General features: G+C 45.7%; 1 protein-coding gene across 6 annotated transcripts in view; it reads left to right on the forward strand.

Annotated features, from left to right (window-relative positions):
* LOC121438874 (phosphatidate phosphatase LPIN1-like) overlaps nucleotides 1-14142 on the forward strand; it is a 64881-nt gene that overhangs the window by 34352 nt on the left and 16387 nt on the right. For all 6 annotated transcript variants that reach the window (XM_041639359.1, XM_041639361.1, XM_041639360.1 and 3 more), the window contains one exon: nucleotides 3147-3226. In XM_041639359.1, coding sequence (XP_041495293.1) covers nucleotides 3147-3226 — 80 coding nt within the window. The remainder of the gene's footprint in view (nucleotides 1-3146; nucleotides 3227-14142) is intronic.

Here is a 14142-nt window from a genome sequence, read left to right on the forward strand (position 1 = left end):
AAGAAGATGTACTAGGTGCATTTCTTGTTCTGGGACACAACACCTGGCAAAAGCCACTTAGGGAGGCAGAGATTTAGAGAGCATGACCTGCGACGGTGGAAACAGGAAATCAGCAGGAGCATGAATCAGCCGCTCACATCTGTCCGCAGAAGCAGTGAGGTAAAGCCTGGTGCTGGGTTGGTGCTCACCCCTGTCTTCAGTCCAGGACCTCAGCCCATGGAATGGTGCTGCTCACAGTCAGGGTGGGTCTTCTCAGATCTTGTCACATTGACAATATTCACCACCACAGAAGGGTTCCCACATAACTTAGGTTTTAGAATATGTGATGTTGGTGAGGGTAATGCCAGTGCGTCTTACCATGGCTGTTGACTCAGCCTCCTTAGCCACATCTCTGAAGGCACAGGCTGGATACATGAGAACTTGTTTGTGTTCTCTGAAAGGTCTCTCTCCAACTCTCAGCCCTTGTTTGGCCTCCAGCTCCGTGTTCTAGCTTTTCGCCTCCCTCTTAATGGCTCCTCCCCTGACCAGCCCCTCAGTGGACTTAAGGCCCTCTTTTCGGCTTTCACCTCTTGGTTTTCCCTAATCACCCACAGGCCCTTTGGAATGACTCCATTGCTTATTTTCACACCAGACAAATTTGTCAGGCAATTGTTTGTACTCTATACCCGTTTATCACTTAGCCAGCGAAGCAGAAGCATCAAGGCATGAAGTCAGAGTTGCTCTCAGGAACACTTAGGGCTTTCTTTTGTTGAAGGACCTTAGCATCCTACAGTACCTGGGTGTTCTAGCTCTGACCTCTCTTGCTAGTACTGTCATCTCTTTCCGTCTACGCTTTAGTATAGTCGATCAAAATGGAATCTACCTCAGGGCCTTTGCATATGTTACAGTGTTGTCAGGATTCCTTACATCTCCCTTCACATAATTGACCAACAACTCAACTCCTCCTTTTATGCAGGTTAACCTGGTTTACCATCTCTGCTTGCATGGGCATGACTTTGTCTTTCATGCATTCTGTCAGGATCTGTAAATGCACTCATTAGTGAACCTGCTCGACTAACATTTCTCAGCTTCTCCACACCCTGAGATCCTCAAAGGCAGAACCCACGCACAGCTTTGTTTGCTGTGGAACTGTTGTAGGGGTCTGGTGTGTATTTATTGGATAGCTGCTTCCAGAGGAAGCATGAAAACCAGCGGCCATGTAAACCATCCAGAAACATCCGTGGGCTCCCCTGAGTCTGTGGAGCCAAGGGAGAAGGTGCCTTAAGCGCTGTGTGCAGATCAGATTGTCCTGTGACACGCTGCTGATGCGCCTGCGTGCTGTCACCTGCTGCTTTACCTCTGAGGGTCTCAGCAAGTCAGGATGACATGGATGCTATCCTGCAGTAGACTTACAGCACAAAGGGCTAGTTTATTAGCTAGAGGACAGAAGGTTCTAGAATTTCAGGCAGAAATCCATTTCAAAGACCTCTTATTTGTAGGGTATCTAGATTCTTAACAGTTAGAATTAAGGGGAATGCCAGTATAAAGGAAAGAATGTTTATGAAATTAAGTATTTCTCTAAAGAATGCAAATACAGTTACTCATACAGATCCATATTTCTGAACTAGCCGAGTGAAAAGTTATCACACAGTTAAATCCTTCAGTTGATAATGGATGAATGGTCACGGCAGTTGCTTTTGTTCTTATGGAAGCAAACAGCAGCTGGACGTGGTGATGCAGGCCTTTAACTTCAGTACCCAGGAGTCAGAGGCAAGTATATTTCTGTGAGTTCAAGACCAGACAAGGCTGCATATGAGGCCCTGTCTCAAACACCAAACCAAACCAAACCAAACAAAACACACACCCTTCCCCCCAATCAATCAGAAACAAACAAACAAAACACCAATCAAGACCCCCAAAGCAAACAAACTGGACAGAGTAAATCTGGGCGTGGTATTGTGAGCCTGTAACTTTAGTATTCAGGAGGCAGAGGCAGGAGAATTGCCACAGGTTGGAGGCCAGCTCAGGCTACGTACGTAGTCATTGTCAGGTCAGCTAGGACTTATAGCAAGGCCCTATATCTAACCAACTCACCAACCAACCAACCAACCAGCCAACCAACCAACCTAGCAGCCAGCCAGCCAGCCAACCAACCAGCTGAAGGCATATTTCAAACTAGTCCCCAGTCTCATACTTTAAGATATTCACTATTACTTTATGTGATAGACTCTTACAGAGCTCCACTTACCTTGAACTCATAGCTGTCCTCCTGTCTCAGCTTCCCCAATGCTAAGATTATAGGCATGAGCCACCGTACTTAGTTAGCCTACCTTGCTTGCTTTATTAAAAATATGACATTGGCGGTCATTAACCTGTTTTTTGACTAAAGGACATACACAAAGTGATTTTATTGTGTCTCCTTCATCCCCCAACATGCTCTCTGGCCTCTTTTGACTCAGTGGTAGTTTGCTGGTCTGTCCTGTTTCCTCCCTCACTTCCCTTCCCCCCTCCCCCCTCCCCTCCTCCTTCTTCCCTTCCCTCCCTACAGTGCATCAGGCTTTCTGGCTTATGGATCAGTAGTCACTGCTCAGCATCCTCATTCCTGTTTGAGAAGTGAGGAGACAAAGCTCTGAACGGTCAGCGGGATGTCCTAGGGTTCCCAAGCTAGAGCAGTGGTCTGGGCCCTCTCCTGGATGCCCAGGGAACATTTCCCACTAGGATTACACAGCATCGGAAATGATAAATGCTTTCTCATTTTCCCCGAGAAAAATATGGCATGCAAATATTTTCGAACATTTCTATTGGCAATTAGAAGAAAATATTGTGAAAACCCTCAGGAATTCAGGCAGCCACCATTAAAGCGTGTGTCTCTGTGACAGGGATGATGACGTTTGGTTGGGTGCCAGGAACACTTATGGATAACTAACAGACTCATTTCTGTCAAAAATGTTTCTCAGCTTAATTTTACGATATTTCTAGGCAAAGAAGTAATGGGGACCTGCCATAACACAGACCCCTCCAGAGCCTCCTGGGTGGGAGTCCTCAACCTGGGTGTGTGCCTTTCCTGTCTAACCCTGGGCCTTAGGGAGTCCTGCAGTGGGACGCAAGCTTTTGGGAGCATCCTTTCTCTTTCCTCCTTCTCTAATGGCTTCTTTTCTTTTCCTCAGGAAAGCAAGCCCGAGCAGTGTCTGCCAGGGAAGGGCCACACTACGGGAGAGCAGCCTGCACAGCTTGGCCTAGCCCCCAGGTACGGGGGCAGGGTGTCCTTCTGGCAATGGTGCCACTCCTTTCTTGAACTGAATTAGGGTCATGTGCATGCCCACTGGACACTGATGAGGTCAGCCAGTGGCTCACGTCTTAGGCCTCAGTTCCCACTGGATCTGAAGTCACTACACTAGATGAAGGAGGCCAGTAGCAGTTTGTTTAACTGGTCTTTCTCGTTTCTCCAGTGTGTGCAGCTTCTCTCTCAGACAGTTGAGGTTCAAGGTATATGTGAGTCTCCAAGGAGCTACTTAGCTAGAATGTCTCCTATGATCCTAGCATGGGGTTTGTGTGTGTGTGTGTGTGTGTGTGTGTGTGTGTGTGTGTGTCTGTCTGTCTGTGGGTATGCTCATACACAAGTGTACTTGCCTATGCGTGTATGTGTAAAGGTCAGAGGTCAACACACTGGACTCTTGCTTATCCGATGGGGGCTTCCTTGTTTGCTGGTTCATTTACAGGGGAAGATGGCTAAGGTTTCTTGTCCCTTGGTTCCAGGCCATAGCTCTGCCCTTTTTTTTTTTTTTTAATTGAGAAAAGGAAAAAAAAAGTTTCAGCCTCCTCCCAGCCTCCCATTTCCCTCCCCCTCCTCCCACCCTTCTTCCCCTCCCCCCACTCCTCTCCCCCTCCCTCTCCAGTCCAAAGAGCAGTCAGGGTTCCCTGCCCTGTGGAAAATCCAAGGTCCTCCTCCCTCCGTCCATGTCTAGGAAGGTGAATATCCAAACTGGCTAGGCTCCCACAAAGCCAGAATATGAAGTAGGATCAATACCCTGTGCCATTGTCCTTGGCTTCTCATCAGCCCTCATTGCTCGCCATGTTCAGAGAGTCCAGTTTTATCCCATGCTTTTTCAGTCACAGTCCAGCTGGCCTTGGTGAGCTCCCAATAGATCAGCCCCACTGTCTCAGTGGGTGGGTGCACCCCTCGTGGTCCTGACTTCCTTGCTCATCTTCTCCCTCCTTCCACTCCTCATTGGGACCTTGGGAGCTCAGTCCAGTGCTCCAGTATGGGGCTCTGTCTCTGTCTCCATCCGTCACCAGATGAAGGTTCTATGGTGATATGCAAGATATTCGTCAGTATTGCTATAGGCTAGGGTCATTTCAGGTTCCATATCCTCAGCTGCCCAAGGAACTAACTGGAGACATCGCCTTGGGCTCCTGGGAGCCACTCTAGGTTCAAGTCTCTTGCCAACCCTAAGGTGGCTCCCTTAACTAAGAATTGTGTTTCCGTGCTCCCCTATCCAACCTTCCTTTATCCCAATCATCCTGTTTCCCCAAGTTCCCCCCATCCTCCCCTTCTCACTTTTCTCTCCTCGTCTCCCCTTACTCCCATCCTACCCCACCCCCAAGATCCCAATTTTCTCCCCTGCAATTTTGTCTACTTCCCATAGCCAAGAGGATAACTATGTTTTTCCTTTGGTTCACCTTCTTATTTAGTTTCTTTAGGTTCACCAATTGTAGACTCCGTGACCCTTATTTATGGCTAGAAACCAATTATGAGTGAGTACATCCCATGTTCGTCTTTTTGGGTCTGGGTTACCTCACTCAGGATAGTGTTTTCTATTTCCATCCATTTGCATGCAAAATTCGAGAAGTCATTGTTTTTAACCACAGCGTAGTACTCTAATGTGTATATATTCCACACTTTCTTCATCCATTCTTCCATTGAAGGACATCTAGGTTGTTTCCAGGTTCTGGCTATTACAAATAATACTGCTATGAACACAGTTGAACAAATGCTCTTGTCATATGATCGGGCATCTCTTGGGTATATTCCCAAGAGTGGTATTGCTGGGTCTAGGGGTAGGTTGATCCCGAATTTCCTGAGAAACCGAAACACTGATTTCCAAAGTGGTTGCACAAGATTGCATTCCCACCAGCAATGGATGAGGGTACCCCTTCCTCCACGCCTCTCCAGCAAAGGCTATCATTGGTGTTTTTGATTTTAGCCATTCTGACAAGTGTAAGATGATATCTCAAAGTTGTTTTAATTTGCGTTTCCCTGATTGCTAAGGAGGTTGAGCATGATCTTAAGTGTCTTTTGGCCATTTGAACTTCTTCTGTTGAGAATTCTCTGTTCAGTTCAGTGCCCCATTTTTTAATTGGGTTAATTAGCATTTTAAAGTCTAGTTTCTTGAGTTCTCTATATATTTTGGAGATCAGACCTTTGTCTGTTGTGGGGTTGGCGAAGATCTTCTCCCAGTCAGTAGGTTGCCTTTTTGTCTTAGTGACAGTGTCCTTTGCTTTATAGAAGCTTCTCAGTTTTAGTAGGTCCCATTTATTCAATGTTGCCCTTAATGTCTGTGCTGCTGGGGTTACACATAGGAAGCGATCTCCTGTGCCCATCTGTTGTAGGGTGCTTCCCACTTTCTCTTCTATCAAGTTCAGTGTGTTCGGACTGATATTGAGGTCTTTAATCCATTTGGACTTGAGTTTTGTGCATGGTGATAGATATGGGTCTATTTTCATTCTTCTACAGGTTGACATCCAGTTGTGCCAGCACCATTTGTTGAAGATGCTTTCTTTCTTCCATTGTATACTTTTAGCTCCTTTATCGAAAATGAGGTGTTCATAGGTTTGTGGGTTAAAATCCGGGTCTTCTATACGATTCCATTGGTCGACTTCTCTGTTTTTATGCCAGTACCACACTGTTTTCATTACTGTAGCTCTGTAATAGAGTTTGAAGTCAGGGATGGTAATGCCTCCAGCAGATCCTTTATTGTATAGGATTGTTTTGGCTATCCTGGGTTTTTTGTTTTTCCATATACAGTTTATTATTGTCCTCTCAAGATCTGTGAAGAATTTTGATGGGACCTTGATGGGGATTTCATTGAATCTATAAATTGCCTTTGGTAGAATTGCCATTTTTACTATGTTGATCCTCCCAATCCAAGAGCAAGGGAGGTCCTTCCATTTTCTGATATCCTCTTCAATTTCTTTTTTCAATGCCTTAAAGTTCTTGTCAAATAGATCTTTCACTTCCTTGGTTAGAGTTACCCCAAGATATTTTATGCTGTTGTGGCTATCTTGAAAGGTGAAGCTTCTCTGATTTCTCTCTCTGCTTCCATATCCTTTGTGTATAAGAGGGCGACTGATTTTTTTGGAGTAGATCTTGTATCCTGCCACATTACTAAAGCTGTTTATCAGCTGTAAAAGTTCTTTGGTGGAATTTTGGGGGTCGCTTATGTACACTATCATGTCATCTGCAAATAACGAGTTTAACTTCTTCCTTTCCAATTCGAATCCCCTTGATCCCATTATGTTGTCTTATTGCTATTGCTAAAACTTCAAGCACTATATTGAAGAGGTATGGCAAGAGTGGACAGCCTTGTCATGTTCCTGAATTTAGTGGGATGGCTTTGAGTTTCTCTCCATTTAATATGATGTTAGCTGTTGGCTTGCTGTATATAGCTTTTATTATATTTAGGTATGACCCTTGTATCCCTAATTTCTCCAAGACTTTTATCATAAAGGGATGTTGAATTTTGTCAAATGCTTTTTCAGCATCTAATGAAATGATCATATGGTTTTTTCTTTCAGTTTATTTATATGATGGATTACATTGATAGATTTTCATATGTTGAACCAGCCCTGCATCTCTGGGATGAAGCCTACTTGATCATAATGGATAATTTTTCTAATGTGTTCTTGGATACGGTTTGCCAGTATTTTGTTGAGGATTTTTGCGTCGATATTCATGAGTGAGATTGGCCTGTAATTCTCTTTCTTGGTTGAGTCTTTGTGTGGTTTTGGTATCAGAGTAACTGTAGCTTCATAAAAGGAATTTGGCAATGACCCGTCTGTGTCTATATTGTGAAATTCATTAAGGAGTATAGGTATTAGGTCTTCTTGGAAGTTCTGGTAGAATTCCGCATTGAAACCATCTGGTCCTGGGCTTTTTTTGGTAGGGAGGTTTTTGATAACAGCTTCTAATTCTTCACGACTAACAGGTCTATTTAGATTGTTCACCTGGTCCTGGTTTAACTTTGGTATATGGTATTTATCTAAAAAAGTGTCCATTTCTTTTACATTTTCCAGTTTTGTGGCATACAGGCTTTTGTAGTAAGATCTAACGATTCTCTGAATTTCCTCTGTGTCTGTGGTTATGTCCCCCTTTTCATTTCTGATCCTATTAATTTGCATATTCTCTCTCTGCCGTTTGGTTAGTTTGGATAGGGGTTTATCAGCCTTGTTGATTTTCTCCAGGAACCTGCTTTTTGTTTCAATGATTCTTTGTATTGTTTTCTGTGTTTCTATTTTGTTGATTTCTGCCCTCAGTTTGACTATTTCCAGTCTTCTACTCCTCCTAGGTGAGTCTGCTTCTTTTTTTTTCTAGAGCTTTCAGGTGGGCTGTTAAGTCTCCAATGTGTGCTTTTTCTGTTTTCTTTAAGTGGGCACTTAGTGCTATGAACTTTCCTCTTAGGACTGCTTTCATAGTGTCCCATAAATTTGAGTAGGTTGTTTCTTTATTTTCATTGAATTCAAGGAAGACTTTAATTTCTTTCTTTATTTCTTCCTTGATCCAGGTGTGGTTCAGTAATTGACTGTTCAGTTTCCATGAGTTTGTAGGCTTTCTGGGGGTAGCATTGTTGTTGAATTCTAACTTTAATCCATGGTGATCTGATAAGACACAGGAGGTTACGAATATTTTTTTGTAACTGTGGAAATTTGCTTTGTTACCAAGTATGTGGTCAATTTTCGAGAAGGTTCCGTGAGCTGCAGAGAAGAAGGTATATTCTTTCCTATTTGGGTGGAATTTTCTATAGATGTCTGTTAAGTCCATTTGATTCATCACGTCCATTAATTCTCTTATTTTTCTGTTAGGTTTCTGTCTGATTGACCTGTCCATTGGTGAGAGAGGAGTGTTGAAGTCTCCTACTATTAGGGTGTGTGGTTTGATGGCAGCCTTGAGTTTTAGTAATGTTTCTTTTACGTACGTGGGTGCTTTTATATTAGGGGCATAGATAATCAGGATTGAGACTTCATCCTGATGAATCGTTCCTGTTATGAGTATAAAATGTCCCTCTCCATCTCTTCTGATTGATTTAAGTTTGAAGTCAACTTTGTTAGAAATTAGTATGGCCACACCTGCTTGTTTCTTAGGTCCATTTGCTTGATAAACCTTTTCCCATCCCTTTACTCTGAGTAGGTGCCTGTCTTTGTGGTTAAGGTGTGTTTCTTGTAAACAGCAGAATGTTGGATCCTGTTTTCGTATCCAATCTCTTAGCCTGTGCCTTTTTATAGGTGAGTTGAGTCCATTGACATTAAGTGATATTAATGACCAGTGGTTGTTAATTCTGGTCACTTTTTTAGTAGTAGAGTTTGTGTGTTTCCCTTCTTTGATTTGTGTTGGTGAAGGGTCTCTAGATGTTTGAGTTATTGTGGTCATTGTTGGACTCCTTGGTTTGTGATTTTCCTTCTATTACTTTTTGTAAGGCTGGATTTGTGGCTATGTATTGTTTAAATTTGTTTTTATCCTGGAAAATTTTGTTTTCTCCATTTATAGTGAACGAAAGCTTGGCTGGGTATAGTAGTCTGGGCTTGCATCCATGGTCTCTTAGTTTCTGCAGTACATCTATCCAGGACCTTCTGGCTTTCATTGTTTCCATAAAGAAATCAGGTGTAAGTCTGATAGGTTTACCTTTATAAGTAACTTGGCCTTTTTCCTTTGCAGCTCTTAATATTCTTTCTTTATTCTGTATGTTTTGTGTTTTGATTATTATATGGCGAGGAGATGTTTTTTTTTGGTCCAGTCTATTCGGTGTTCTGTATGCTTCTTGAACCTTCAGAGGAATATCTTACTTTAGATTGGGAAAGTTCTCTTCTATAATTTTATTAAATATATTTTCTGGACCGTTGAGCTGTACTTCTTCTCCTTCTTCTATCCCAATTATTCTTAGGTTTGGTCTTTATATTGTGTCCCAGATTTCCTGAATGTTTTGTGATGAGAATTTGTTGGTTTTGCTGTTTTCTTTGATCAGTGTGTTTATTTTCTCTATGGTATCTTCAGTGTCTGAAATTCTTTCTTCTGTCTCTTGTAATCTGTTGGTAGTACTTGTCTCTGTAGTTCCTGTTTGTTTACCCAGATTTTCCATCTCCATCCTTCCCTCAGTTTGTGTTTTCTTCATTACTTCCATTTCATTCTTCAAGTCTTGAATCGCTTCCCTTACCTGTTTGATTGCTTTTTCTTGTTTCTCTTGGTTTTCTTGGGTATTTTTGAGCGATTTAGTCATTTCCTCTACCTTTTGTTTGTGTTCTCTAATTGTTTATGGCAGTTTTTCACCTCCTGTTTAAGGTCTTCTATTATTTTCATATAATCCACTTTTGAGTCGATTTCTTCTAATTCTTCTAGAGTAGGGTGTAAACTTCTTCTTATTTCGGGATCCCTGGATTCTGGTGATGCCATGTTGCCTTTCAGGTTGTTGGAGGAATTCTTGCATTGGTGCCCTCCCATCTCTTCCTTCAAATGGAGCCAGGAGAAGCCTGGTGTCTTGGTCCAGTCTTTGCTGTGACTGACTCTCTGGGTGTATCTCTTCAGTGTAGAAGCAGGAACCGTCCCATCCAGATGGAACTCCTCAGCACCAAAACATAGATGCCTGGTAGTCCAATGACCCGCGGACAAAAGGGAGAACTTGGGGGGCAGGGCGGGGACAAGTAGAACACAGGACACACTGCTGCAAAAGCTGAAGGTGCGCGTGCTCCCTTTCGGGGGTCCTTGAGGCCTGCCTGGTAGGCAGGCACTCACCACTCTGGGTGCGTAGCCTTAGTGTAGGAGCAGAAAACTGTTCCTGAGCAAAGGACCTAGCAGAAAACGCAGGCTTGTGTGTGTGTGGGGTGGTCGTGTGTAAGAAAGACAGCCCTGCAGAAGGAGCTGAGGGAGGGGAGTTTGTGCTCTTTTCCTGGACAATCCGCCCCTGGATAGCACACACTCACCCATCCAGATGGAACTCCTCAGCACCTAAATAGGGCCACCTGGTAGCCCAATGATCAGGGGACAAAAGGAAAAACGGGGCAGGCAGGGCGAGATCCAGGAGAGCACAGGCACCCCTGGAGCACAAGCTGAAGATGCCTGGGCTCCCTTACAGGGGACATTGAGGCCTGCCCAGTAGGCAGGCACTCCCTGCTCTGGGTGGGTAGCCTTAGTGTAGGAGCTTAAAACTGTTCTTGAGCACTGGTCCTAGCATACAGCAGGGCAGGGTTGCGGGGGGGGGGTGCTGGGGGGCTGGGTTGTGCGTAAGAAAGACAGCCCTGCAGAAGGAGCTGGGGGAGGGGGGTTTGTGCTCTCTTCCGGGACAATCTGCCCCTGGATATCAAACACTCAACCGTCCAGATGGAACTTTTCAGCACCTAAACATGGACGCCTGGTATTCCAATGACCCGCCGACAAAAGGGAGAACTTGGAGGGCAGGGCCGGGACGAGTTGAACACAGGACTCCCTGCCGCAAAAGCTGAAGGTGCACCCATAGCTCTGCCCTTTAAAGGATGTCTTTAGAGGCCAGGTCTCCCCCTGACCTCAGGGCTCACTGTTTCTGGTAGGCTGCCTGGCCATTGAGACCTTGGAATCCATCTGTCTCCACACCTGCCTCCCACCCTCAGCAATGGGATTACAGATGTGAGCCACTGCACCTGGCTTTTGAGTGGGTGCGGGAGATCCCCACTCAGTTTCTCGTGCTGCATAGCGAGCGCTTTACCAACTGAGCCGTCTTTCCAGTTAGTCTGTCTTTGCGTCAGTCTCGTCTCTATATGCCTTGACTCTGGGTAATGTCACTGGAACAGAGGTTGACATGGGACAGTCTGTGCCAGTATCACACTGACATGTCAACACCTCGACCTTTGCAGTCTTCCTGCTCCTACGGAACCTGAGACTGAGTTAAAACGTGGACAGAGTCACTATGGGTCCCCTTTACACCTTCCTTCTTTTAGTGCCTCTGAGGCCAAGGCCAGGCCAATTACACCTGGGCGTGTTGAGAACACTGAACTCTGCCTGAGCCGATGAGGACTTCCCTGCATGTTGGTTTATTCACAGGGAAAGCTAGCTTAGGCTTCTTGTCCTCTGTCTACTGGCCACAGCTCTGTACCTTAGATTATATTTCTGGAATTGTCTGTTGGAAGTAGAAACTTGTGCCTCTGGTAAGGGAGCATGTACTTTGTAGAGCTCTAGTTGGGGGTGGGGTGGGGTAGAATTGAGGACTGGGGAGTGTTCTGCATGGTTGGGCTGTTTCTCAGCTCACGTGATCTTGAAGTGGGAGGATTCCCATTTTTGCTGCTGGTGTCCAGGTGGTGGGTTTGCTCCTGGCCCTGCTGTTCTGTGCTCTCCGCTGCCCTTTCCTGGAGTGGGTGAGGTGCCCAGCAGTGCGAGCCTCAACACTGTCCTTGTGGCATTCTGGTCAAGCGTTCTGTCTGTGCAGTATGGAACAGGGGTGGTGTTAGATCTCCTCTCTGTGGTCTTTGACTCATTAGGATGCCACTCTGCTCCACCATCTCTGAGTCAGGATGAGAGACCCTGGCATCTCTTTTCCCCTGCCACCTTGCTGAATGCTCACAGTGACCCTGGGGCAAGGTGATCAGAATGCACAAGCCCACCAGGCCAGACCACAGACACCTAAAGGACATGTGATCATCTTAAACTGGGCATTCTAAACTATTTTAAGACTTATTGCATGGGCCAAGTACTGGGTATTTTCCAAACTTAAACTGCTGCCCACAGGCCAGGCCTAGACCTGAAGAGATGGTCCCTGAGGCCCAGCGAGCTGTTACAAAGCATGGGTTGTGACACCTTGGCAAAGGGGCAGGACCCAGGACATGGTGCCACCATTGTTCTGTCACCACATTCATTCTTTCTATTTCTGGCCGTGGAGGAACTCAGGGACCCAGGGGCGGACTGAGGGTGGAGGGACAGCAGGACCCTGTGGAGCCCTTCTGAGCTGAGCACAGCTCTGGGAGCTTAGGTCTGCTCTGCTGGGTTTTCCTCCTGTCTGCCTGTGGAGAAGTGCCTTCCCGGCAGGGAAAGCAGCCCCACTCTGCCCCATTCTGAATTATGCTTATCAAACCTGAACAACTGTACGTTGGCTCATGTGTGACGGAATCAAGGTTCTGGAATAAGTGGGAGTTCTCTGGAGGAGTGTAACCTCTTCATGTATGGTGGCACCCTTGACATCCAGTCTTATCAGAGTCACATAGATGACTTAAAAAAATTGGCATCAGAATGTTTTCCTAATTGGCAGACTTGATTGACAGAACAGTCCCCAAAGTCCCATAATTGAGCAAACAGCTTGTCACCACACAAATAATTAAAATGCCATTTGAAAAATGTGTGCTGTGACAAGCGCTAACTTAAATGTTGCTCACAGTTCCTCATCTGAACACAGATTTTCAAATGACTTGGGCCCTTTTGTCGCCGTTTGCAGCCACTGTAGAGCAAGTGACATTTACTGAGTTGGTTCAAGCGTGATGTGGGGGCTCTGGCTAGGAGCACCCTGTTCCAGCCAGGGTGGTGAGGTCTTGGAAGGTGGCAGCCTCTACTGGCTGTCTCTGTGCCCGTCAGAGAACTGGCGGCAGCCAACTGTACAGTTCCCATTTTTGTTTTCGAGTGTTTCCCTTCCTACGGTCCTCCAACATGGCATACCACATGAATTTAGCGGCAGATGGAAATCACAGCCATTCCGACATGCACGCTCATCCCCTCCGGCAGAGGCACACATCAAGCTGTTGTTACCCAGGGCCGCGAGTTTGTTCAGATCTCATTTCGCTTTAGACTGCTTGGAGCAGGAAGGTTTCCTCTTGAGCCAGGGCCTCCAGCCCATCCTGCCTGAGGAGAGCGCCTTTGTCGGGAGCATTTATCATGGGACTCGGGCTCCAGGACTGGGGTTGCCTGTCCAGAAACCTCTAGGATGTCGGTTCAGGAGGACGAGTGCTCCTGGTGGGATCTGCAGATACTGGAACAGGAAGGGACTTTGGTTGAGCTTTTATGGTGGCGCTGACTGAGGCGCAGAGAGGATTCCTCTGTTGTCAGTCATTCTCCCCACAGTTCACTACCACGGCCTGAGTTTTGGCGGGGTGGAATTCAGTATGTTCTGGACCTTAGAATGAAGGAATTCATCTTAAGTAGTGCAGTGTGTTTTTCCTTGAGCTGGCAACTTTGGGTTTTCAGATCATAGCTGCTATCTACACTCTGACTCACACAGACCTCAGGTCTGCCTCAGATAACCGGATTGCAGCCCATACATAGTCTGTCTCCATTGACATGGCCGCTGATCCCAGAATTTATTCACAAGCTTTGTGACTTCCAAGAGCACTCCTCCAGCCCTGGTGGCTGTGTGGTCATTCATTTTTTAAATTTTTTTTTTTAGGCAAAAACCTGAAGAGAGCAGGGATGACTGGACTATGTTGTCTGCTTTTTTCAGTATCTGGCTCCACACAGAGCCAGGTCTCCACACAGAAGTGGGGGTGCTGTGTGAGTGTTCCCTATGACTCCTCAGTCCTGAGCAGCATCAGGCTGTGTAAATCACTTCTTGAGTGAGTAGCCATGGTGGAAAAGCTTGTATGGGAGGCTATCTGGGTGGCCATAAGGCAGGCCGGGAAAAACAGAGGCAGGAACAGTCTGGAAGGAGACGGAACACTCCCTGAGCCAAGGAAGGAGGAGAGCCGTGTGCATGTTGTCTGTATAAAGGGATGTGAAAGTGGTGTGCCAGTTGATTTATTTATTTTAGTCCACTTGACACAAACCTAGGCATACCTGGGAAGAAGGAATCTTAATTGAGAAAATGCCTTTGTAAGATTGCCCCATAGGCCAGCCTGTAAGATATTGTCTTACTTAAGGATTGATATGGGAGGACCCAGTTCACCGTCGGCAGTGTCATTTATCCCTGGGCTGAATAAGCCACGCGGAGCAAGCTAGTAAGCAGCGTT

This window comes from Microtus oregoni, unplaced genomic scaffold (assembly GCF_018167655.1).
Source record: "Microtus oregoni isolate MIOR12 unplaced genomic scaffold, Mior012 000058F_ref0000040, whole genome shotgun sequence".
In the NCBI taxonomy this organism is placed as follows: Eukaryota; Metazoa; Chordata; class Mammalia; order Rodentia; family Cricetidae; genus Microtus; species Microtus oregoni.